The 26,345-nt window shown below is 47.7% G+C and overlaps 1 protein-coding gene across 2 annotated transcripts; it reads left to right on the top strand.

Annotated features, from left to right (window-relative positions):
- Positions 1-4,491: 4,491 nt before the first annotated feature.
- LOC100922987 (chloride channel protein ClC-Ka) lies at positions 4,492-25,581 on the top strand. 2 transcript variants are annotated; one of them, XM_031962795.1, is made up of 20 exons: positions 4,492-4,584; positions 5,260-5,367; positions 6,293-6,421; positions 8,101-8,229; positions 9,421-9,560; positions 9,693-9,770; positions 10,730-10,808; positions 12,175-12,300; positions 13,135-13,219; positions 13,470-13,571; positions 14,443-14,527; positions 15,352-15,525; positions 16,079-16,148; positions 16,914-17,027; positions 17,275-17,488; positions 17,975-18,108; positions 20,449-20,537; positions 21,492-21,575; positions 24,697-24,783; positions 25,062-25,579. In XM_031962795.1, the coding sequence occupies exons 2-20, from the start codon at positions 5,268-5,270 to the stop codon at positions 25,107-25,109; spliced, it is 2,067 nt and encodes a 688-aa protein (XP_031818655.1). In that variant the 5' UTR covers positions 4,492-4,584; positions 5,260-5,267; the 3' UTR covers positions 25,110-25,579. The 2 variants fall into 2 exon arrangements, with proteins under 2 accessions (XP_031818655.1, XP_031818656.1); XM_031962796.1 differs by lacking the exon at positions 8,101-8,229 and having other exon boundaries at positions 25,062-25,581.
- Positions 25,582-26,345: the final 764 nt, after the last annotated feature.

Genomic DNA, 26,345 nt, shown 5'->3' with positions numbered 1-26,345 from the left:
GAATAGAGAATGGCAGAGCTGGGAGGGCCATAAGAACATGGAATGTTAGAGCAGCAGAGTAGAATATATGATCTCAGCTCTGACAGGGACCTCAGAATATAGCTGGAAAGGACCTTAGTGGTCATTTAAGTGCCCAACTGGGCACTACTGAAGCTTATAATTGGGCCAGCACTGGAAGCCTAAATCAGATGCTCCTGGGAATGTTGTCACCCATCCCAGTGGGACCAGAAGTCTGACTCCATTTGGGGACTCTCTCCCTGCCTAAGGCCATCCCTGTTCAGAACCCAGGGATGAGATAATAGGGCCCACAAGGCCAGCCATGGAACTTCATAACAGCCCATCTGTCCAGCCAACTGGGAGAGCAGGAAGCTCAGAGCACATCTACTAGGGGCACCTCTGCCTCCTACAGCTTCTGTAGCCCTTTCAAGGGAAGGGGACCCTGGTAACTCTGATATATGATGGCAATCTCCAGGGCCTTCAATGCATCCCCTTTACTGCTGTGGTGACCCCAGATGCTGGGAAGGAAGAGACTATTCAGGGACTCTGTCTCTGCCTCTCTGTTTCTGTATTTCTGTCTGTCTCTCTGTCTCTCTCTGTCTGTCTCCATCTCTTCTCTGTCTCTCCCTGTCTTTATCTCTGTCTGTCTTCATCTCTCTGTCTCTGTTTGTTTTTATCTCTTCTCTGTCTCTGTCTCTCTGTCTCTGTCTCTGTCTCTCTGATTCTGTTTCTCTCTCTGTCTCTGTTTCTCTCTCTCTCTCTCTGTCTCTGTCTCTGTCTTTCTCTCTGTCTCTGTCTCTCTGTCTCTGTTTCTCTCTCTCTCTCTGTCTTTGTCTTTCTCTCTGTCTCTGTCTCTCTGTCTCTGTTTCTCTCTCTCTCTCTCTGTCTCTGTCTCTCTCTCTCTCTGTCTCTCTTTCTCTCTCTCTCTCTGTCTCTGTCTCTCTCTCTCCCTGTCTCTCTGTCTCTGTCTCTCTGATTCTGTTTCTCTCTCTCTGTCTCTGTTTTTTTCTCTCTCTCTCTCTCTCTGTCTCTGTCTCTCTATCTCTCTGTCTCTGTCTCTGTTTCTCTCTCTCTCTGTCTCTCTTTCTTCTTGTCATCTCTATTTCTCTCCATCTTTTCTGTCTGTCTCTTTCTATTCTCTTTTCTTTTCTATATTGACTTATCTCTTATCTATCTCTTTCTCTCTCTTCTCTCTTCTCTTCTCTTTTTATTTCTCTCTATCTCTCTGTCTCTTTCTTTCTCTCTCTGTTTCTTTCTCTGCTCTGTCTCTATTTCTCTTTCTGTTTCTTCTCTCTTCTGTTCTGTTCTATTCCTCTCTCTCTCTCTTTCTCTGTTTCTTTCTCTTCTCTGTCTCTTCTCTCTCTTCTCTCTCTCTTCTTTCCCTTCTCTGCTCCTTCCTCTCTCCCCCTCTCCTGCTTTCCCTCCTGTCTCTCTTCTCGATCTGCCCAACTCTCCTTTGATCCTTTCCTCTCCTCTGCCTGTCTCCTGTCCCCTCTCTGTCCACTTTCCCTGTCTCCTCTCCTTCCCTCTGGAAACTCTCTAGCCTTCCTGCCCTTCAGGCTGGAAGAACCCCTTTTCCCCTCTCCAGCCTCCTAAACCTTTGCCTCCATCATAACAAGAATCTGCTGGACTTCCGAATTAAACCCAAAGGAAAGATGCTTTAAACACTGGCCCACTCCGAACACCGGCTTTCTGAACTGCCTCCTAACCTTCCAAACCTGGAGGGAATGAGGGAAAACTGAATTAGCGTCCTGGAGGCCCAAGCCGCCTGGAAGGCAACCTGTGCCGAACTCCACCAGACCCCCAGTAAGAACCTCTTCATCCCAACAGCCCAGGACAAAAGGCCTGAAGAAAGAAGAAGGCAAGGAGGCAGCTTAGGGACATTGCAGGAATCGGAAAGTAGGGAACCAACCAGAGAAGGGAGGAGCAGCTGAAAGAACCCCTTTCTGGCCATCATTAGGAAAAGGACAGCTGAGGAACTGGAAGGGCTTGGGAATCAAGTCTGAACCAGAAAAGGAAACTGAGGCACCAGGCTCAGGTGGGCTGGGTCCAGGTCAACCGGAAAGAGAGCAGGCTGCGCTCCATGTGCTTCATCTTTCCTGGCCAAGAATCAACCAGGAAGAAGGGAAGCTAAGGGCCTGGTTCAGGGAAGGAACCTGGATTGGGATTCCGGGGAAGAGGGACAGCTAGGGGGCGCCATAGTGCTCAGAGATCTGGGCTTGGAGTCAGGGAGATCTAACCAGGAAAGAGAGACAGCTAGGGGGCGCCATAGTGCTCAGAGATCTGGGCTTGGAGTCAGGGAAATCTAACCAGGAAAGAGAGACAGCTAGGGGGCGCCATAGTGCTCAGAGAGCTAGGCCTGGAGTCAGGGAGATCTAACCAGGAAAGAGGGACAGCTAGGGGGCGCCATAGTGCTCAGAGATCTGGGCCTGGAGTCAGGGAGATCTAACCAGGAAAGAGAGACAGCTAGGGGGCGCCATAGTGCTCAGAGATCTGGGCTTGGAGTCAGGGAAATCTAACCAGGAAAGAGAGACAGCTAGGGGCCTGTGCTCAGAGATCTGGGCGGGTCGGGGGTCTAACAGGAAAGAGACATAGGGGGCGCCATGTGCTCAGAGGCTGGGCCTGGATGGGAGATCTAACCAGGAAAGAGAACTAGGGGCCCATGTGCCAGGTCTGGGCGGGTCCTGGAATCTAACCAGGAAAGGGGACATAGGGGGCCCATTGTAGAGATCTGGGCCTGGGCGGGAAATCTAACCAGGAAGGGGACAGCTAGGGGGGCCCATTCCAGAACTGGGCCTAGTCAGGGAGATGAACCGGAAAGGGAGGGACAGCTGGGCACCATGTGCCAGAACTCCTGGATCAGGGAAATCTAACCAGGAAGAGGACTTAGGGGGACCAGGTGCTCAGAGGACACCTGGGTCAGGGAGATCTAACCAGGAAAGAGGGACAGCTAGGGGGCGCCATAGTGCTCAGAGAGCTAGGCCTGGAGTCAGGGAGATCTAACCAGGAAAGAGGGACAGCTAGGGGGCGCCGTAGTGCATAAAGTGCTGAGTCTAGAGACCTCTCTTCCTGAGTTCAAATGTGACCTCAGATGCTTATTGTGTGACCTTGGGCAAGTCACTTCACTCTGCCTCAGTTTCCTTCTCTGTAAAATGAGCTGGAGGACACTGCTTCCCAATTACTTTTTTTCTGGTTTGGGGCCACTTGGGAGAAGCATTCGGCCTGTGGGTCAGTAGGTAATCAGAGAAATGTGGATTTAGGCTTGATGTAAAGAAGTTCCAACCATCCAAATAATCTCCAAGAGCCTCCCGCTCTGACATTGTGCTAGAATCTAAACAATTGAACGAATAATTTTCAACATTCACCCTCGCAAAGCCTTGTGTTTCAGATTTTTTTCCCTCCCTTCTCCCTCCCCTAGATGGCAAGGAATCGAATATATGTTAAACATGTGTAATTCCTCTATACATATTTCTACAAATATCTTGCTGCACAGGAAAAATCAGATCAAAAAGGGAAAAAAAATGAGAAAGGAAACAAAATGCAAGCAAACAACAGCAAAAATGGTGAAAATGCCATGGTGAGATCCACCCTCACTTCCCACAATCCTCTCTCTGGGTGCAGACGCTCTCTGCATCACAAGACCATTGGAACTGGCCTGAAGCGCCTCGTTGTTGGAAAGAGCCTCGTCCATCACAGTTGACCATCACATAATCTTGTTGTTGCTCTTTACAACGTTCTCCTCACTTTACTCAGCATCAGTTCAGGTGAGTCTCTCCAGGGCTTTCTGAAATCATCCTGTTGGTCATTTCTTACAGAACAATAATATTCTGTAACATTCATATACCATAATTTATTCAGCCATTCTCCAACTGATGGGCATCCACTCAGTTTCCAGTTTCTAGCCACTACAAAGAGGGCTGACACTGTGTTCTAAAGGCCCTCCCGGCTCCGACATCCTGGGCTCTAAGGGCCCTCCCAGCTCCAAGGCACCGGGAGCCCATTCACAGCATCATGCAAAGATCCCTGATCTCAGTTCTGAGTCTCTGGTCCAGAGTATCCGGGTTCTGTTCATAACCGCCTGTGTCACGTTGGTGGAGTCCCTTCCCTTCCCTTCTCTAGACCTATTCCCTCCTGTGTAGAATGATGGAGAAGTTCCATACTCCTTCGAGCCCCCTCCCCCTGATTCTGTGGGCTGCACTATGGAGTCCTTTGGTCGGGGCCCTTTGCTTTTGGGGGCTCAGCTGAGAAGCTCTCGACAAGGAGCTCAGGTGGCCTCTGGGACCGGCCAGGCCCATTGACTCTGCCCTCTGGAGGAGGCCGGGGCGCCCTGAGCCAGGCCGGGGAGCTTCTAGCCGGACCCTGGGCTTCCTACTTCCAACCCCTTCCCTCCATACCCAGAATAACTGGCATGTCCTGTTCAGGTTGACTTGTCAAGGACATTCTAAATAGCCACAGTAAACTCCCCGGGCTGGGGAGGGGGGCAGGGGAGCAGCTGATTGGTGGAGCTCGCACCTGGCCAGGTGCAGCTGAGCCGGAGGGGGAGACTCCGGGCAGAGGGAGAGGCTGCGCCGCCACAGGAGGACCAGGGTGAGTGGGTCAGAGGGGGCCCTTTGGACGCGGGGGGCCCAGTGACCATGGGCCCTGAGGAAGCCTGCATCAGGTGCGGAGCCTCTGGGGATGGGGGTGGGCAGGCGGGAGAAGTGGTCCAGGAGCAGCTCCGGGGAGGCAGGGGCCGGGACCAGGGTCCGGCTGAGCCTTCTTGGCCCCGTCCCTCTGGGTGTCCTCCCTAAAGTGAGGGAGCTGGCCCAGGGGAGGCCCGGGCTCCCTTCTTGGGGTGATTCCTGCCATTTTAGTTCTGGAACAAGCTGCTTCTCTGTCGGGGGCTGAGGGAGCCGTGGGCCAGTCCTTGGCCGGGCTTGTCCTGCACTCTGCCCCCCCCCCATACACTCCCCTTCCCCCAGCTCCCTCCCCGCTCTGAGTCCCCCTCCCGACATGATCCAGCTTCATCGGAGCCAGACTTGAATTGGGCCTCGGGAGGAAGGGCCCAGGACCTCTTAGAATCCGCATGTTTGCTGGCTGGGGCTGGGGCACGGCGGGGGCCGGTTGCTATTCTTGCCACTCCCAGTCCCTTCGAACTGGCTTTCAGGCTGGGGAGGGGCTGAGTGGGTGCTGGGTGCAATGGGGGGAGCCCAGACAGCCCAGAAGAAGGCCCAGAGGGAGGGGCTGGGCTGCCCCCCAGGGTTCTCCTGTCTCTCCAAGCAGGGCCGAGGATGGAGGATCTGGTGGGACTCCATGAGGGCGCAGCGGGGGAACCCGTGGCCTTGCAGGAGCTCTGGGGCCCCTGCCCCAGGACCCAGCACCGAATCCGAGGTGAGAGGCCCCTGCTGGCCGGGCTCCCCCTCCCAGGGAGCCAGGGGGCAGCCTCAGGCCCTGTCTGGGCCCTGTCTCCGACCCGCCCCCTCCAGCTTCTCTTCCCTGCTGCCTTTTTTAGAGGCCTCCTTCTCTCTCTGAGACCACTCACCCCCTAAAAATAGCCCCTCCCCTAGGACTCAGAATGTGATCTCAGCCCCTGAGCCGGACAGACGGGCCGGCTGCCAGCCTCCTTTCATCTGCCCCAGCACGGCCACGGCCAGCATCCCTGGGGATGGGAGAAGCGGCTCCCCCGGCTCCCCACGCTCCCCACGAGAGGGGGAGGCCCCAGGGAAGGCCGGGCAGAGGGCTCTGCGCTGGTGCTCAGGGCTATTGTCTGGGACACTGGAGCTGCATGGAAACGGATGAGTCTCCCAAGCACTTGGCGAAGCTCAGGGAGGGGCAGGAGTTGGAGCCGGGCCTTGGGGGGTGGGCGCAAGTTCTCTGGGTCTCTGCTTGGCCTCCAGGGCCCTGTCTCTCACTCCCTGTGCCAAGGGACCCCCCGGCTTCTTGGGTTTCCCTACTTCAACTCTTCGGGCTCCTTTTAGGGGCCCCCCAACTGGGGGCGGGGAAGTTATGCACCCGAACCCTGGGGCGGCTGGGCCCCCCCTCCGCCCATTCCCCCCCAGGCCCTTCTTCAGCCAACCCCCATTTGCTCCTGGCCCCAGACCTGGGCTGTGGAAAACCCCTCTTGCCCTGGCCTTCCCCTGGCAGGTGCCCCCACTCACTTTTTGCTTTCCTCCCCCCATGGTCCCCTCCTCCTGGGCCACTCCCTGGGGGCCCCTACCTTCTCCTGGCCACTTCTTTAAACCGCCCGGAGGCCTCCCCAACAGCCCCCAGCCCCTGGACCTTCTGACCTCTGCCCCTGACTCTTCCATTTTGGCAGGTTTCCTGGAGAGAGTGAAGAGGCAGCTCTTCCGGGTGGGCGAAGACTGGTATTTCTTGGTCGGCCTAGGAGTCCTCATGGCTATCATCAGCTTCACCATGAACTTTGCTGTTTCCAGGGTCGTCCATGGTAACTATGGGCACTGCCAGCCTCAGCACTGCTGCCCATTTATATCTTTGGAACGAAGGGGAGGGCTTGGCCCAGAGCATCAGCAATGCCAGTGTGTTGCCTGGCATGAGACAAAGTGCTATGTCCCCCCTCACATCACTGCATACCCCATATTCTTCTTCCCTTTTATCTGTCTCCCTATGGGAAATCCTCCCCATTCCCTACCAGAAGTGGGCTTGGTGTTTTCAGAGTTAAAGAATATCAGAGCTGGGAGGGCCTTAGAACCCAGGATGTCAGAGCCGGGAGGGTCCTTAGAACCCAGGATGTCAGAGCTAGGAGGGTTCTTAGAACCCAGGAGGTCAGAGCTGGGAGGGCCCTTAGAACCCGGGATGTCAGAGCCGGGAGGGCCCTTAGAACCCGGGAGGTCAGAGCCGGGAGGGCCCTTAGAACCCGGGATGTCAGAGCCGGGAGGGTCCTTAGAACCCGGGAGGTCAGAGCTGGAAGGTCCCTTAGAACCCAGGAGGTCAGAGCTGGGAGGGCCCTTAGAACCCGGGATGTCAGAGCTGGGAGGGCCCTTAAAACCCGGGAGGTCAGAGCTGGAAAGGTCCCTTAGAACCCAGGAGGTCAGAGCTGGGAGGGCCCTTAGAACCCGGGATGTCAGAGCTGGGAGGGCCCTTAAAACCCGGGATGTCAGAGCTGGGAGGGCCCTTAGAACCCAGGAGGTCAGGGCTGGGAGGGCCCTTAGAACCCGGGAGGTCAGAGCTGGGAGGGCCCTTAGAACCCGGGAGGTCAGGGCTGGGAGGGCCCTTAGAATAAACAATGTTAGAATATAGAATATCAGTAACCACTCTTGTCTGATTGGACACAGTCTATGGGTGTATGTAGTATATGTGTGTTGGGGATTGGGGGTGGGCTGTTGTTAGTTCTGGATGCCAGATGACAAGAGGAATTATGACAAATCTGGTCACATCTAGAGGAGGGCCATCAGGGTGGTAGAAGGACTGGAGTCCATATTATGGGAGAAGAGTTTTGAGTTTCCTGAGGAACTAGAATTATGAAGCTTAGGGAAAAAAAAAATTTCAGGAGGACACAGTCATTGTCTGCAAGTATTTTGAGAACTGTCCATGGAAAAGGGATTCAGTTTGTTCTGTTTGGTCCCAAAGGGCAGAACAAGTTTCCAGGTGGTTGGAAGTTCTTTGAAGCCAATGTTTACCCAATGTAAGAAAACTTTTTAACAACCAGGGGTGTCCCAAAGCACAAGGAGCAGCCATGGGGAGGGTGGGCAGGGAAATCTTCAGATAAAGATTGGTCAAGGAGGTCCTGGGGGAACTTTTTCTTTGAGAAGGGATTGACTAAATAAGCCCCAGTCAATGAAGATACTCCATAAACTTAGAATAATGTCCAGGTCATCTAATGCTTCCATTTTATGGAGGAACAAAACCCAGACAAGTAAAGTCTCTCTCTAAGTCATCGGCAAACACCCCCATCTTGAATGGGAAGCTTATGATACCTTCTAGTTTCCACCACTGTCCCCAATCCCAACCTCCTCTTCTCCTTGGTGACTCTTGACCCTGACTCACCCACTCAAGCCAGGAGCTCAAGAGCCCTTCTATAAACAATATCAGATAGGGCATCTTCCCAAACACTTCACTTGAGCTGGCAAAGCCTTTTGGTCTACAACCCCCATGATCCTCTCTTAGCACACATGTGGCTGTATCGAGAAATCGGCAACAACCACCTTCTCCGCTACCTCTCTTGGACTGTGTATCCCATAGCCCTGGTCTCCTTCTCCACTGGCTTTTCCCAGAGCATCACCCCTTTTTCTGGAGGTAAGAACCATGGCCTCAGGTACCTTTTTCTGGGGAAAAAGATAACAATAACAGGAATAGGTCATTTTTCCATAGCATTCTCAGGATTTACAAAATGCTTTCTTTATAATAACTCTGTGAAGAAGACAGAATAAGCTTTTTTTTTTTTTTTTTTTTTTTTTTTTTTTTTTTTTTTTTTTTTTTTTAACAGAACAGAAAACTGAGACTTAGGGAGGATTAGTGGTTTACCCATGGTAATGCAGTGAATAAACAAATGATCCAGCTAGTATCTCTACTCATGTGTCTTTATTTTAGGCTAAATGCAATTCATGTTCTTTCCTATCCCCATGCTATCCTTCCTAGGGTAGTATCTTGAATTTCTGTATTGATTTATAGTTTTCTAAATGGTGTTCAAATACTTCATCTCAATGAAAGAGATCACATAGATATCATTAGCTCCATTTTATAGATGGGGAAACTGAGACTCAGAGAGGCAGGGGTTGGGGTAGGACAGGGAGGATTGCCCATAAGATCTTTTATGGAACCAGTAGACTAGAATTCATCTCTCTTGACTTCTTTTACACACAACTATTTCCCCTGTCATGGTGACCAAGGTGATATTCTGGCTTAGGTGTGACGTTAGAAGGCCACAGAAATGAAGGAGGCCTATTGATAGCTGTTTATGAGGGAAGCCCTGAAACCAGAATCAAAACTTAGCTCTGGCACTTATCTGGGTGACCCTGGGCAAGGCATTTACCTCTCTGAGCCTGTTTCTTTGTCTATGAACTGAGGAAGTCTGGATGATAGGATCATAGCTATCAATCTCAAAGGAACCTCAGAAGGGCTCAAAATTGAGCCCCAGAATGGTCAAGTATTAGAGGCAACATTTGAATTCATGTCCTTGGATTCCAGAGGCCATATCACACAACCTTGGGATTATGGGTTGGAGTGTGTGTGTGTGTGTGTGTGTGTGTGTGTAAGAGATACAGAGATACACACACACACATACGCACATACAGAGAGAGAGAGAGAGAGAGAGAGAGAGAGAGAGAGAGAGAGATATGGGGGAGGGAAATTAGCAGATACCAACTTCAGCCCTGCCAGTTTTTGCTTCATGTCCATGACCAGGAGATAGGAGATTGCAGACTTATTGATCCTCAAGTGGCCCAGTAACACCATCTGACTCTCTTCTCAAATTCTCTCGGCTATTAGGCTCCGGAATCTCAGAACTGAAGGTCATTTTATCTGGTGTAGTCCTGGAAGATTACTTAGACATTAAGAACTTTGGGGCCAAAGTTGTGGGCCTCACCTGTACCCTGGCATGTGGCAGCACCATCTTTCTTGGCAAAGTGGTATGTGTCCCTAAGGTTCCAGGGGTAGGGATGGATGGGGGGCAGGAACAATTTTTATGCTTCTGGGATGAGATGCTTGGCCAGAGGAACACGCCTGCCCAGCTGTGCTCATCCACTCTTTCTTCTTCCCAGGGCCCCTTCACACATATTTGCTGCATGATTGCCTCCTACATGGGCAAGGTGCGCATTTCAGCCCTCGGCGAGTATGAGGTAAGGTCTGGGGCTTTGGGTGGTGCAATGCTCATCTTCTCAGGGGGTTGGCTCTCTTTCCCAGAAATCCCAGAGATCTCGCTGCAGAGTCTGGGGGAAATGGGGACAATAGGACAGCACAGGGTAACTGCTGACCATATTAATCTGAGGTCCTGCCCAGCTCTGACATTCCATGTGCTAACGTTCTCCTAGCTTTGATATTCTGTATTCTAAGAGCCTTCCCAGCTTTGACGTTGTGTTTTCTAAGGGCCCTCCCAGATGTGAAATTCTGTGTTCTAACAGGCCTGTCAGCTCTGAAGTTCTTTGTTGTAAGGGAGCTCCGAACTCTGAAATTCTGTGTTCTCAGGGGCCTCCCAACTCTGACTTCTAGGTTTTAAGGCCCCTCCTATTTTGGACACGCTTTCTTCTAAGACCCCTCTCAGCTATGATATCTCTTATTCTAAGGGTCCTTTCTGATCTGCCATTTTATATTCTAAAGTTCTCTGACATTTTGTGCTCTATACTTTGACATCCTCCTAAATTCTGACCTTCTGTCTTTTAAGGTTTTTTTTTTTCCTGCCTGGATATTTATCATTCTAAAGCCCCTTTTGTCATTGTTATTCAGTCATTGAGTCATGTCTGACTGTTTGTGACCCCACACCAGATCCTGCTCTCCTCCACTTTCTCCCAAAGTCTGTCCAAATTCATGTTCGTTGCTTCCATGATACTTTCCATCCATCTCATCCTCTGCTGTCCCCTTCTCCTTTTTGCCATTAACCTTTCCCAACATCAGGGTTTTCCCCAATGAGTTCTGTCTTCTCAATATGTGACCAAAGTATTTTAGCTTCCACTTCAGTACAAAAGTCTGGTTTTAAATAATTCTTGCAAGCTAGGGGGAGGGACGTGTGGAACCCGGGGGGTGTCTGGAAACAAGGAAAGGGATTGGACCCCCAGGTCCCAAGGTCTATTTCTCTTTCCAGAACAAGATCAAGCAGAATGAGCTGTTGGTGGCGGCAGCAGCAGTGGGGGTGGCCACTGTCTTTGGGGCACCCTTCAGTGGTGAGACCTGGAAGGGGGGGAGGGATGGAAGAACAAAGATCTGTCCTCTCCAACCCCTGGAACTTTTCCTTACTCCAGGCCCCCTCCTCTCCCACGTGCAGGGTTTTCCTGACTCTACCTTGGAACGGGTATTCACTCAAATTCCCATTCCTACTATGTTGCTTGGGTTTCTGGGAGTTGTGTCCTGGTTAAGTCAAGCTACTAAAGAATTATGTGCTTCTTAAGTACATGCCTTATGCACAAACCTTTGCATGAGACAGAAAAAATAAAATTGAGGTCCCTTCCCCTGAAGTGTTTAGGATCTACCTGGGAAGTATGACAAGGAAGTCACGGGGAAGCAATGTAAGACAATATTAGAACCAATGCTCTATTAGAACATTAGGGGCAGTGAGGGGACACTGTAATGCATAGAACACTGAATTTGGAGTCTGGAGGACTCATCTTCCTGGGTTCAAATCCAGGTTCAGACACTAGCTGTGTAATCCTGAGCAAGTCATTTCACCCTGCTTGCCTCAGTTTCCTTATCTGTCAAATGAGCTGGAGAAGAAAATGGCAAACTTACTAGCTGTGTGATCCTAGGCAAGTCACTTTATCCTATTTGCCTCAATTTGCTCATCTGTAAAATGATCTGGAGAAGGAAATGGCAAATTTACTAGCAAGTCACTTCCCTCTGCTTGCCTCAGTTTCCTTATCTGTAAAATGAACTGGAGAAGGAAATAGCAAAGCATTTTCAATATCTTTGCCAAAAAAACTTCAAATGGGACATTAGAACAGGGCACAAAATTAGGTAGTAAGAGCTTTAGAAATGCAAAGAATAATGAGTAAGGCCCCCTGCTATTGCCCTTTGCAAAGCAATCTCCCCATGTGTGTGGTATTGATGATAAAAGGATTTTTATGTCCGTCTTACAGATGAGGAGGCTGAGGTCCAGAGTATCCAAATTTGGTTGGGTTCAAAATATGATTTGTCTCTCTAGATCTCAGTTTCTTCATCTGTAAAATGATAGGGTTAGATTTGGTCCCTTCTAACTTTAGATCTGTGACTTCATCATTCACACCTGTATTGTCTACCTGCAGGCTCAGGGTTCTGAGTAGGGGTCACTGAGGGAGGGCTTCCCAGAGAAGGTACGGTTTGAGCCAGTTTAAGTCCTACATTCTACCTTTGCCACCCTTTTTGGTCCAGGACCGGAAGTAAGGGAAGGGGCAAGGAGGCTTTTCCTTCTCCTTGTAGCTGGGAACTCCAGCTGGGGGTGGGAGTGGGTGCTCATGGCTGGGAACTCCAGCTTGGAGTGGGGGACAGTTAGTAGCTATCAGGCCTGGAGGAGAAGCTGGACTGAGCCTCTTGTGGTCACCCCCTCCCCTCCAACAGGGGTCCTGTTCAGCATCGAGGTCATGTCCTCCCACTTCGCTGTCTGGGATTACTGGAGGGGCTTTTTCTCTGCGGTCTGCGGGGCCTTCATGTTCCGGCTCTTGGCTGTCTTCAACAGTGAACAAGGTGAGTGGAATCTCAGCATCCTCCTACAGGATGTCAGGAAAATAGACTCCAGGGCTCCATGTTTGTGATTGGGAGGGGGGTGGAGTTCTGCTCTCCAGGACCTTCTTTAAGCAAGTGGAAGAGGGATTTTACTTGGTTTTTCATGGCCCCAGAAGGTAGAACCAGAGCCAGAATGAATGGGAGCGAAAAAGAGGCCCGCTGAGGCTGTATATCAGGAGCAATGTCTTATCCCTTGGGGCTGACTCCAAGAGGCTGCCTTGTAGAAGGCAGGAAGTGAATTCCTCATCCTTAGAGCTCTTCAAGCAGAGACCAAACATAACCATTTGTTTAGGATATAGACGGGTTACCTGTCTAGGTATTTAAGTTGAATTAAATACACTCTAAGGTAACATCCCTCTTGGACTCAAAAGAGTCATTTTCCTCAGTTCAAAACTAGCTTCAAATACTTAGTAACTGTGTGGCCCTGGTGGGCCAGTCACTTTACCCTGTTTACCTCAATTTCCCCATCTGTAAAATGATCTGGAGAAGGAAATGGCAAATCACTCCAGTATCTCTGCCAAGAAAACCTCAAAAGGAATCACAGTCAGACAGGACTGAAAAAGAGCAAGTTTCCTTCTAGCTTTGAGAGTTTATGATTTTATGGGAACAGTGGGACACAAGATCAATTAGGGTCAAGATATATTAGGCTTTGAATGTCAGGTTAAGAGTTTTTGGAGACTTCATGTTGGGGGAGGAAATACCCTTGCAGGGGCTTGAGAAGTTGGGGTGTAAGGACAGGGTATAGTAAGCTAAAGATCGGATGTGTAATTCCTTTTACACAATCTTTTTCCCTAGAGACCATCACCTCCCTCTTCAAGACTAGATTCCGAGTAGATATACCTTTTGACCTACCAGAAATCTTCTTTTTTGTACTGCTTGGGTGAGTAGATACAAACAGATCCAGAAAGATGAGTGGGTCCTGGGCGAGGCTCAGGTAGGCCTTCCCATTTTGGGGGTGTTCCTGGTGTGCATGTCCCCCTTTCCTCCTGGGGAGAACAGCACTATGAACCCCAGGTTCTACAGATACAAGGGGACAGTAGTCCTGCTGACTTATTTCTGGGGTCCCTGGGCAGGAGGATATCAAGGGGATCTGTGCTGGAGCTCAAGGTTCCTCTTGCCCACTTTTCCAGGTTTGTCTGCGGGATCATGAGCTGTGCCTACCTCTTCGGCCATCGTCGATTTGTGATGTTCGTTCGAACAAACTGCATCACCAAAAATCTGCTTGCAACAGAGTATGAACAAGAAACGAGAGCTGGCGAGAGTCGGGGGGCTGGTGTTTCTTGTTACAACTCTTCCTGAGCTCCCATCAGCTAAACTGGGCCCCCTTCCCTGGTTCTGAGCCCCTAGCCCTGATAGACAAATCCTTACACCAAGGGCTAGGCCAATCAATCAATCAACATTTATTCAGCGTCTACAAAACTTAAATACAAATTTAAATACTTAAATATAATGCTTAAATATATCATGAGAAAACAGAACTCATTGGAAAAGATGCTAATGGGAAAAATTGAAGGCAAAAGAGAAAGGGAATGGTAGAGGATAAGATGGATATAGTGTCATGCAAGCAATTAACGTGAGCATGGACAGACTTTGGGAGAGAGTGAAGGAGAGCAAAGTTTGGTGTGCTGTGGTCCAGGGGCTCACAAAGAGTAGAACATGCCTGAACCACTGAATAACCACAAAAGCACCTACTATGTTCCAGGCACTATATGAAATTCTGGGGATTCAAAGGAGCAAAAAGTCCCTTATCCTTAAGAAGCTTCCATTTAATGGAAGAAGAGGCCAAGGAGAGGGATCTGGAAATTGGGCGAGGTGGTAAAAAGTTAGTCAGTTAACAAGCATTTATTAAATGTGCCCAACTTTGGACTTAGAACCCAGGAGTTCCTGCCTTCAGGGAGCTTACATTCAAATGAGAGTTGGACTAGGGAGAGATAATAAGTAGCTTCTAGGTAGATGTGGATCTATAAAGAGCCTATGGAAGGCACCCTGAGCCTGGAAGTCTTTAGAACTTGATAAGAGAGCCTGGAATTCCCAGAAGCCCTCTCTGGCCCCCAGATAGGGGATAGATTGGAGTAATCCTGGCTACCTTTCTCTCCCTTCCAGCAAGCCTCTGTACGCAGCCCTGGTGGCACTAATTCTGGCCTCCATCACCTATCCACACAGCCTGGGGCGATTTATGGCTTCTAGGGTAAGAGGGAAATGAGGGGGGCAGAGTTAGGTCCCCTCAGTCTAAGTCTAATGCTTCCCCCTGTATCTCAGCAGAGCCCTTTATTACACAATATAAGCCCTTAAGGCACCAACTATACCACACAGGGAATACTAAGTGCCAGGAAAAGGAAAGAGAAGCAAGGTTTTATTTTTCCTTTTGGTCTGATTTTTCTTATACAACATGACAAATATGGAAATATGTTTAAAAGTATTGTACATATGTAACCTATATCAGGTTGTTTTGCCGTCTCAGGGAGAGGGAGGTTAGGAAGGAGAGAGAAGAAATTAGAACACAAAGTTTGGTACAAATGAACGTTGAAAACTATCTTTACATGTATTTGGAAAGATAAAATACCATTAAAAGAAGGAAAATGATATGAAAAAAAAAAGGAAGAGGAGGAAATAAGCATTGATTAAGCTACTATACCTACTATATGCCAAGCAGGATGTACAGGCCTTTATAAATCTTATTTCATTGATCTTTATAATGACCCCATGAAGTAAGTGCTTCATGAGGAAACTGAGGTAGATAGAGGTGAAGGGACTTTTTTTTAGGACTTTTAGTGTCTGAGGCTGGATTTGAACCTTCCTGACTCAGGACCAGAGCTCTATTCATGCACTGCCAGTTGCTTCTGTCTATGAGGAGCAGAGATTGGTCCAATAGTTTGGGAAGGTTCAGTCACTGTGGGCAGGGGTCATAGGGAAGTTTCCCTGCATGAGTAGAGGGAGAGAGAAAGAAAGAGCGTGTTGGTGAGAGCAGGGAGGGACTTCCATAAATATTATTATTCCCATCTCTATCCCCAGCTGTCTATGAATTTGTACCTGAATTCACTGTTTGACAACCAGTCTTGGGCTCTGCTATCCCGGAACTCCTCTCCTGAGTGGCCACCAGAGGTAGACCCCAACAACCTTTGGTTTGAATGGTACCACCCCCAGTTTACCATTTTTGGCACCCTCACCTTCTTCCTGGTCATGAAGGTGAGTGTTCCCCATCGGCCCTTGAAGCCTCCTTGCCACTTCTCTAACCTGGTAGTGTCCCCCTCTTCCTTCCCTGACCTCCCTCGCCTGCGGCTGCTGAAGCTTTAGCTGGGCTGGGCTGGAGGAAGGAGCTCAGACTGGAGCCAGAAGACCTGGCTTAAGACCCCCGCTCTGACGCCCAATCCTTGTGTGAAGGCAGGAAAGCTACTTTATTCTTTTCCTCATCCATAGTCCCTGGACCTCTTGCAGTAGCATTTGAGGTTCCTGCCAGTGATTATCTTCTGAGAGACCTTTTGCCTCCGTGTGGGTGCCCTTGTTCCTTTTATTCCCAGGCCTTTTGAAAGGGTCTACCTCCCTTGGGCGGAGTCCAAGCCCCCATAGTCCCTGCCTCAGCCATCTGCGTCTTGGCCCCCTTCACCACTCTTTACCCAGTTAGCACTAGCCCAAGCTCTCCCCCTCATGCAGCCCTCTCCCCCTTCCTCCTTCACATACCTTGTCTGCTGGGCCTCCTCCTGGATCGTGCCCTGACCCGGGGCCCTGGCTCTGCCCACAGTTTTGGATGCTGATTCTCGCCACCACAATACCTATGCCAGCCGGATACTTCATGCCCGTATTTATCTATGGTGAGTCTGAACCAGAGGTGGCTGGAATTCTATGATCCTTAACTAGCAAAGCTGCTCCTTCCATGCCCAGAATGTATGGAAGAGACCTGGGACCTGTAATGGCCACCTGCCGGATGCCCTGCAGCCATTCACTCAGCAAATCCTGGCAGAATATAGTATGAGGAGTGAGCACTGAAGCTATAGAAGCTAATGTGACTCAGCTCATGATAGGGAGGCAAAGGATCCAGAACGAGGAAGGTTGATAAGTCCCCATGCATCCTGTCCTGGGCAAGACACACTTCAGTTCTGGGCACCAGAGAAAACATTGTCAAGAAAGAGCACATAAAGGAAAAGGTGTCTGGGATGGTGAAGAGAGGACAGGAAAAAGTGGAAAATTGGGAAGCTGTGGGATCCCCTTCTCTGAAGTCTTTAAGCAGAGACTGGATGGCTCCTGAATGGGACCATTGTAGAAGGGACTCCTGCTCAGGCAGAATGGAGTAGAGGCCCTGGATTTGTTATATTATTATATTTTATTATTAGATTAGATTCAATGTTACAGGGCTCAGTTTCCTTGTCTGTAAAATGGACTCACTGGCCTCCAAGGTCTAAAGCCGAATTTATAGTTCTGTGATTCTGAGGACCAGAGCTCCAGGGGGTTTCTGACTGAGTGTTCTGCTCTGTAATTTTATCTTAAGGACAGTTTGGGCACATGGAAAGACTTCAAGGCCTTTTGGGCAGTAGAGCAGATCCCGCTTCACTTCTCATCCCTCTCCTACTCTTTGCCAGGAGCTGCCATGGGACGAATTTTTGGAGAGATCCTGGCGGTCATCTTCCCAGAGGGCATCAAGACCGATGATGGGGTCGTCAACACCATCCTCCCTGGTGCCTATGCCGTGGCAGGTACATTTCTCTGGGCGCTCAAAGAATGTTAACCATGGCTGAGCCTCTGGGCAGGGCCTGGCCCACGGCCAGTCTTGTGGAAGGACAAAAGTCCTCCCCAGAGCTGCCCCCAGACTCACTATGACTTAGGCTTTTGGGCCCTGGGGAGGTTACACCCAGAGGTCCCAGAAGGTAGAGAGGAGTCGTGGGGGTCTGGGGCTAACTCCCAGCTCAGCCCGGAGTCTGTTCTCCCCCAACTCCTTGATAGGAGCTGCTGCTTTCTCGGGAGCGGTGACCCACACGATTTCCACGGCCCTGCTGGTCTTCGAGCTGACGGGCCAGTTTGTCCATGTGTTACCCGTGCTGATGGCTGTGCTCGCAGCCAATGCTGTGTGCCAGAACTTCCAGCCCTCCTTCTACGACAATGGCATCATCCTGAAGAAGCTTCCCTACCTGCCCCGGGTCGTAGGGCGCAAACTCAAGTGAGTCCTAACCCTCAGCAACTGAGTGGGGGGGAGGAGGAAGGCCCAGGACGCCTTCCGTGGAGCTGAGGCCCTGAGCTCTCTGCTGCTGACTACCCATGAAGCCTGGAACCAACCTGACCTGGGAAATGAGTGGATTGGACTAGATTTTAGTGGACTAAAATCCTTTCCAGCTTCAGCACCATACTGCCAAATCCTGGCTCTGATATTCTATCTTCTAAGGGGTTCCACCATTCTGACATTCTCTGTTATAAGGATCTTTCCAGCTCTGACATCCTGGGTTCTAAGGGATTCTGAAGTTCTAGTAATTCTTACACAGCCCTCATGATTCCTTACAACTTCTGTCTCTGGGCTAGACAGAGGGAGTCTTTGCCCAGTCTCAGCTCTCCATGCTCACCACGATACCCATAGCAGCAGAAAAGGCTCTGCTTCTGCTCAGGGGATCATTCCCTGCTTCTTCCCTGACTAGGTCTCCTTTGTCCACAGCTCCCACTGGGTGACTGCCGAACTCTTCATGAACCCCAATATCACCACCCTGGCTAAAGACTCTCCCCTGGATGAAGTGGTCAAAACTGTGACCTCCACAGAAGCTGCTGAATTCCCACTGGTGGAGAGTGAAGGTGACCTGTGGAGGGGATGGGCTGGGCAAGATATTCCCCTTCCTTTCCCTTGATTCTTCTGCCTGGAGGAGAAAAGGCTGGGGAGGGAAGGAGGAGAATCTTTTATAAGCACCTACTGTCTATAAGGTGCCATGGTCAACATTGGGCTCCAAAGGTAGAAAAGATACAACACTGACCCTGCCCACAAGGCCTTTGTGGCCTGATGGTGAGAAGGATACCAGGAAGAGGAAGATGGAGCGTAATGGAGAAGTCCAAATAGTGTAGCAGGTTTAGCCAGAGGACCTGAATTCCAATCCCACCTGAGATGTCCTTGTCGGTCACTTAAGCTTCAATTTTCTCCTCAGTAAAATGAGGGTGTTGGATTTCGTGGCTTCTGGGGGCTCTTCCAGGTCCACATCTATGATTCTATGGTCCTATATCACTTAAGTGTCTTCAGCCTCAGTTTCCCCTCTGTAAAATGAGGAGGTTATGACTGGTATGTCTGGTGACAAATACTATCACCCCACTGTGTAACAAGGAATTCGAAGAGGGAGAAATGACTTTTCCCCTAGTGGAGAAGGAGGTTGGTCAGGGAAGGCTTCATGGAGGAGCACATGGTACTTGATTTGAATCTTGAAGGAAGGGAAGCCAATGGGAAGGAAGGCTAGCCAATGGGGTTAGTCTTACTTTGCTTGGCTCGTAAGGGCAGGGGCAGGTAGGAGCAATGGATAGGGATAGAGATAGAAAGAGAAAGAAACAGAGAAACAAATATCTATCTATCTATCGATATATATATATATTTTTTTAATACATATATATTTTTTGCTGAGGCAATTGGGGTTAAGTGACTTAGCCAGGATCACACAGATAAAAAGTGTTAAGTATCTGAGATCAGACTTGAACTTCTGAGTTCAGGGCTGTTGCTCTAACCACTGCACCACCTAGCTGCCCCAAGACAGAGATATTGAGAAGGAGAGAGAGAAGAGGAGAGGAGAGGAGAGAAGATGTTCAATCTCACTGTCAGTAAAAAGTTTCCTTTTGAGGAAATCCCAAATTGGGTCATCCCAAGATGGAAGGGGAAGCTTTGATGGGGGGCTACTGCAAGGGCATTGGTAGATCAGGAACGACTCAAACTGAATGATCTCTGAGTTCTCTTCCATGGTTAAAGGTCCAGTTCAGCTGGAACATAAAGTCCACAAGAGCACATGAAAATGAGCTAGGAAAAGTAAGGAGAGACAAATCACAGGGCTTTGAATGCCAGGGTCAGGATTCCTTTGGGAGATTTTTGAGTAAATAATGATAGGCTCACGGATTTAGAGATAAGAGAGGCCTGGGAAGTCCTCATTTTGTAGATGAGGTATCAATCCCAGACCATCAGAAGTATGGGGAGGTAGCAGGACTCACAGTTTGCCACCCAGAGAGCAGATCCAGGATCTGACCACAGGTTCACAATTCCAAATCATCCTTTGTTCTATGGTCCCAGAATGCCTCCCCAGGGGCTAACATTTCACATGGTGCTTTCAGGTTTGAAGAGGATCGAGGAGTTTATCTCCTCAGTGGGTTGAGGGATGATTCCAGAGGGGATAGAGGGGAGGCAGGAAAACCGATTTAAAAAGGTTAGAGCAAGAACCTAGGTGAATTCTACCTCAACTGGGTGTCTATGAAAAATCCACATAACTTCTCCAAATTTGTTTTATTCACTCTAAAATGAAGAGATCAAAGGTAGCAAACATCCAGTACTGCTGACTGTGGCCAAGTTAGATTCAAATATAATTGGGAAATATTTAATTAAAAAAATACTAATTTATACTTTAACATGTTTAACATGTATTAGTCAATCTGCCATCTGGGTGAGGGGGTGAGGGGAAGGAGGGGAAAATTGGAACAAAAAGATTTGCAACTGTCAATGCTCAAAAATTACTTATGCATATATCTTGTAAATAAAAAGCTATAATAATAAAAAAGGAAAAATACAGCCAAAAGCAAGGAAAAAATAAGTAAATAAAAATACAATAGAATGTAGATAATGTTAATATGTAGTTTTCTAAATCAACTTGCCCATTTGGGGATTTTTACATATTATTTAGCAGCCTTCGTATTTATTTGAGTGCTCTAGGAATCTACAAGGTCCCTTCCAGCTCTGATATTCTGTGATTTTAAGTTAGGGTTAGTGGGGAAACCAAAAAGAAAGCATCTTGGGTCTTTCCACAAAGACTTCTCTTTAATTCCCCATCTCTGGCTCTCATCTCCTCTAGCTGTTCTCCTGATACATGGTCCTACACCCAGTTTCAGGATTGACCAGAATTCTCACTCCAACCAAATGCACCTCTTTTCTCCCCCCTTTCCTTTTTCCTGGTTCAGAATCCCAGATCTTGGTGGGCATAATCCAGAGAGCCCAGCTGTTGCCATTCCTCCAAGCAGAGCCAAGCATCCAGACACCCGGACACCAGGTGGGTGAAGGTGTTGGAGGCAATGTCTAAGCCTGGCCAAGATAAGGGTGGTGGGAGGAGATATCCAAATTAATCTTCCAAAGGAGGAAGTATAATGTGGAGAGAGGGAAGAAGAAAAGGTCAGGCTTGAGGGACTTGGGGGACTCCCCACTGGAAAATCCTGGGGAAGAAGGAGCTCAGACCTATATGGAGCAACAGGAAACCCTACCCCCAAGTGGCAGCTTGTCCAAAAGATCTGCTAAGGGCAGATAGCGTGGCTTAGTACACACAGAGTTCTCAGTGGAGTCAGGAAGGCTTTGATGTCTTTGGAAGTCAATCAATCTCTTTATCATCCAGATGACTTTCTAAGTTGCAAAGACTACAAAAATTCTGCCTGGATAGAAATTGTTCTTTACTAGTTGATTCATATATGATCAATTCTCAGGTTTGGAATGAAAGAAAGAAAGAAAAGAAGGAAGGAAAGAAGGAAAGAAAGAAAGAAAAGAAAGAGAAAGAAAGAAGGAAAGGAAGGAAGGAGGAAGAAAGAAAGAAAAAAGGAAGGAAGGATAAAGGAAGGAAGAAAAGAAAGGAGGGAAGGAAGGAAGGAAGAAAAGAAAAAGAAAAGAAGAAAGGAAGGGAGAAAGGGAGGAAGGAAAAAAGAGAGGGAGAGAGAAAGGAAAGAAAGAAAAAAGAAAGAAAAAGAAAGGGAGGGAGGAATGAAGAAAGGAAGAGAAAGAAAAAAGAAGGACTTGGAGAGGGAAGAAGAAAAGGAGAAAGGAAGGAAGGAAGAAAAAGAGGAACGGAAGAATGAATGCAAAAAAAGAAGGAATAGAAAGAAAGAAGGGAAAGAAGAAAGGGAGGGAGGGAGAAAAGAGGGAAGAACACTCTATAATATCCTTTCTATCTAGTTTAGTCGGGTCGGGGGTGGACATTCTGGGGGATTCTCCCTTACCCCTCACTTTCTCACCCTCTCAGTGGCGTCTCCAGGATGTCCTGTCTGGGGGCTGTCCCGTGGAGCCTGTGACCCTACAGCTGTCACCTCAGACATCTCTGCACCAGGTAGGCAACTAGGCACGTGCCAGGCAGAGAACAAACAGGGTGCTATGAAGAAAGGGCTTTCAGAGTGCAGATGAGAACTAAGTGAAGGCGCGAGTTGCCGTCTGGCGAGACTTGCAAAGGACTTACATTCAGGTCCAGCTCTGGCTTAGACATTTACTAGCCATGTGGTTTGGAGCAAGCCTTGGTCCTCAGTTTCCCCATCTGTAAATTGCAAGGATTAAATTGGATGGATCTCTAGGGTCCGTTTCAATTTTAATTCATTTATTAGAAAGCAGCTCCTATGTGCCAGGCACTATGCATTGGTGATACCAAGAAAAAAAAATGAGATGAAATGAAACTGTCCCTGCCCTCAAGGAGCTTCCACTGCACTGGATCCTCGAGTCCCGATGTCTTGTGAATGTGGTGGCCCAGAGAGGGATTCAGTTTGGTTCACTGTAGATTCGAGGGTTTTTCCCCTTTCTTTTTTAAATGTTTCTTTTTTTAAGCACAGAGGCTACAATATTTCAGTTCCAATTTCTCTTTTTCCCTCCACTCAATAAAAAGATAAGAAAAATGAAACTTATTACAAATTTTGAAGAAAAAAAAAGAAATCTACATGATAATTTTGCTGTATATTTGAAAGGAATAAGTTGTGCACAGTAGACTTACAATTTCCTACGCAATCATTTTTTAATTTTACTGTGTTATGGAAATGCTTGTTTTATTCCATAAGTTAAAAATTAAATATAAAAATAAATAAAGATTAAATATAATTTAAATAAATAAACATAATAAAAATTAAATATAAAAATAAATAAATATAATAAATAAAGAGTAAATATAAGTTTAAATAAACATAGTAAAAATTAAATATTAAAAAAACATAAATATAATTTAAAATTAAACATAATAAAAATTATAATAAATATATAATTAAATAAAATTTAAAATTTTAATTTTAAAATTAAAAACAATTTTTAATTATTAAAAATTTTGTATAGTCATACAAAAACAAATTTCTGCACTAGCCACTTTCTTAAAAGCAAGAAAAAGAGAAAAAAAATGTATTTCAATCTGTAGTCTGAGCCCCTCAGTTCTCTTTCTGGCAGTAGAGAGTATGTTTTCCCGTGAGTCCCTTTGGATTTGGAATTGTGGTCGGTCATTGTGAAGATTCAGTTTGATGAAACATTTCCCTATAAAGGCAAGTGGTGGTTCAGTGCATACAACCCTGGCCCTGCAGTCAGGAAAATCTGAGTTCAAATGTGGCCTCAGACACTTCCTATTTGCGTGACTCTGGGTAAGTAACTTAACTTTGTTTGCCTCAGTTTCTTCATCTGTAAATCGGGTTTCAAAACAGCACTTACCTTCTAGGGTTGTCATAACGATCATAAGATCCTTGTAAAGCACTTAGCACAGTGTCTAGTATAGTTAGCACTTTATAAATATTAGTCATTGTTATTATATAGCACTGGAACTGGAGTCAATGAGATCTGAATTCAAATACAGCCTCAGACAAAGCTGTTTAGCTCAGTTTCATCAACTGTAAAATGGGAATAATGTCTCTTAGGGTTGTTGTGAAAATCAAATGAAATATTATTTGCCTGGCATACAGTAAGTGCTATATAAATGTACATTCCCTTCCATGTTAAAATATAAAGTCCTTGAAGGAAGGGTCTGTGTTCTTTCATTAATATTTTCATCTCTAGCACCCAAAACAGTGCCAACCACATAGTACTTAATATATTAATTATAAATAAATCAAATAAATTATGAATTAATTGATTGAAATGCTGGTTCAAGGACTGGAATAAATTTGAAATAGAATTCTACCTGTAAATAAAATTGTTAGAAGCCAAGGGCTGTTCTTTTTCTCCATGTACTGATCTGCCCACCTTCTTTACTCATATTTCTTCATGTCCTTACCACACCACCTCATTCCCTGGAAGTTAGTCTCCTCTCTTGCTGACCTGGAAATCTTCTTGGAAAACATGGATCTAGTGGATTGAGCTTTTTTAGAGGAATCCCTTTAAATTCAAGGATCCCATTCAAGGCAAGAGTGGACAATCTCAATTGCACCAGAATCTCTTAGAGGGGAATCAGAGGTGTACCTCAGTTTGCTTATCTGGGAAGTGGGAATAATAATCTCTGCTCTGCCAGGGACACCTTGGTGAGGAGGGGGAGAGCATTTGGGGAGACATAAATTGCAAGATCTTGTTGTTAATTCTATGTATTAGCCCTGGACTAGCATCAGCACAGGGAGAAGGCAGGAATACTGAAAACTCATAGGATTGTATATGTAGAGCCAGAGATGCTAGAAATTATAATTAGCATTTATATAATGCTTTACAAATACTATCAAATTTTACCTAACAACAATCCTCAAAAATAGTGCTACTACCCCCATTGTACAGATGAAGAACTAAGGCAGGAAGAAGTGAAGTGACTTGCTCAGGACCATACAATTATAGTAAGTGAGGCTGGATTTGAACTCCAGGTCCACTGCACTCCCTAGCCGTCTCACTTACTCTCCTTCCCATCCCTACTCTGTATTGATTCCCCGTATCAATCTTGCAGATAACTTCTTATTTACATTAGCGTGAGTTCTCAAGGGCAGGGACACATTTTGCCCTTTTTTTGTATGCTGGTACACAGTAGGTGCTCAATAAATGCTTGCTGACTGATTCTCCCAGAGTATCTTGACCTAGATCAGAAATCTGTACACTTTAGACTTTGGGCGAGTCCCTTTGGCTTCCTGGGTCCGTCTCCACTTCTATAAACGAGGACATTAGGAATTAATTCTCTAAAGTCCCTTCCCAGCATCCTTGGGTTCCATTCCCAGCCTCCCAATTCCCTACAGCTGGGAAAGATCTTATGTGGGAGCGGCATGGCCTCTGCTGGCCAGTTTAGGAACTACAGGACAATGTGCTCTTTCCCGACCCCTCCATCCTCACCTCTTCAGGCTGGGGAAACTGAGGCACAATGTGAAGGAGGGTCTTGCCAAAGGGGACCCGAGAGTCCGTTCTCTTACGACACAGCCCTGTCTTGTTCAGCTCTTCCTTGAGCCTATGCAAAATTCGTCTTTCTAGGACCCCTACCTTCCCCCCATCCTTTGCAGGACTGAATCCACTTCTCTCTCCCTCAGGTTCATCACCTCTTTGAACTCTTGAAAATGCGGAGAATCTTGGTGACGTCGATGGGTCGAGTGGTGGGCTTCATCTCCTGGGTGGAGGTACCAGGGGCGGGGAAGGGAGGGATGGGTAGAGGTGGACAGTGGTCTGAGACGATTCCAGGGGGTCAGCTCCGGGCCCTGACTCATGGAGTTTCTCCATCAGCTCCTTGTCCAAGGGGCAACACAGGTCCCAGGGGTTCCCAGGGAGGGGTGGAGAATTGGTTCTAAATTCTAGGTTCTAGACCAAGGAGCTCGGGGCCAGAAAGGCCCTGTTTTGATTTATGAGTAATCCGCCTCCACCCCCAACCAAAACAGACCAATGTTCTTTCCTCCTCCAGTTGAAGAAGGCCATTGCTGACCTGGCAAACCCTCCGGCTCCTAAATAAGGTGGCTGGTGCAGGAGAAGCCCACCGGCCCCGTCCTCCTGGCTCCATCCAGGAATCAGCCTATTGGGGGGCTACTGGCACTGCCTCTCTTGTGTTACTAAGGGCCCTGAGGGCCATTCCCTCACACAGCCCTCACCCCCAAGCCCACTCCCTTTTCCAGGGGAAAATTCTAGAATCAGAGGATCATTGTGTTCCTCAAAAGATATCTTGCCCAATTCAGCAAATGGAAGCTCCTTGAGGGGAGGGGGTCATTGTCAATTTTGCCTTTATGGCCCCTGTTCCTGGCATAATACCATGTGCATGCTTAATAAATGCTCACTGAATTACACGGTGTCTCTTCGTTTCTGTTAACTTTTGAAACCCAGTTAGCATAAGGGATTTGACCAAAATCATTCAAAGTGGGAAGGAGCAGAAATCAAGATTTGAAGCCAGATCCCCGGATTTCCTTCACTGTCACATTCACTGTCCTTCGGATTCCAGGGGCAGCTTTAACCAGTTTTTTTTTTTTGGTCTTCCTGCAAGAAGTTTGAGGTAAGGGCATATCCTGCCCCATTCCCCTAGGGCAAAGGCCTGTCCAGGGCAGATCTATGCAGAAGGTTGGCAAACGAACAGTGTCCTGGGAGCCTCTGCCTATTGGGCACCTCTGGTACTCTCACCAGGAAGAGGAGCTGAGATGGGGCTCCGAAACCTATTCCTCTTTATCTGCCTTATAAAAAGAAGGGGCTTTCTCCATCTCCCACATGCCCAACCATCCTATATAATAGCATGTTCCTATCATTGTCTTCTTCCCCAAATCCTGTGTTGGAAGGAACCTTAAGCTAAAAGTCTAGGTTTCCACTATTTATCATTTCAGCAGTATAAATCTTGGAAGATGGAACCTTCTTTACTGTATTTCCCAGCAGACGGATCACCTTCATATAAGCAAACTTTTTGCCCCTTGTCTGCAGCTAGCCTCAATAGGAGAAAGTAAAATGGGGCTAACAAGGTGGTGTCCATGGTGTAGCTCATTCACAAGTAAATAAAGCTTCAGCTAGTTCCCCAAACTAGATTTTTCTTTCCTTTCCTTTTTCCCTCCCTTTCTTCCTTCCTTCCTTCCTTCCTTCCCTCCCTCTCTCCCCTTCTTTTCTTTTCTCTTTCCTTCCTTCCTTCCTTCCTTCCTTCCTTCCTTCCTTCCTTCCCTCCCTCCTTCTTTCTTTCTTTCTTTCTTTCTTTCTTTCTTTCTTTCTTTCTTTCTTT

This window comes from Sarcophilus harrisii, chromosome 3 (genome assembly GCF_902635505.1).
Source record: "Sarcophilus harrisii chromosome 3, mSarHar1.11, whole genome shotgun sequence".
Taxonomy (NCBI): Eukaryota; Metazoa; Chordata; class Mammalia; order Dasyuromorphia; family Dasyuridae; genus Sarcophilus; species Sarcophilus harrisii.
The sequence above is the reverse complement of the archived record's forward strand: the minus strand, read 5'-3'. Positions and strand labels throughout refer to the sequence as shown.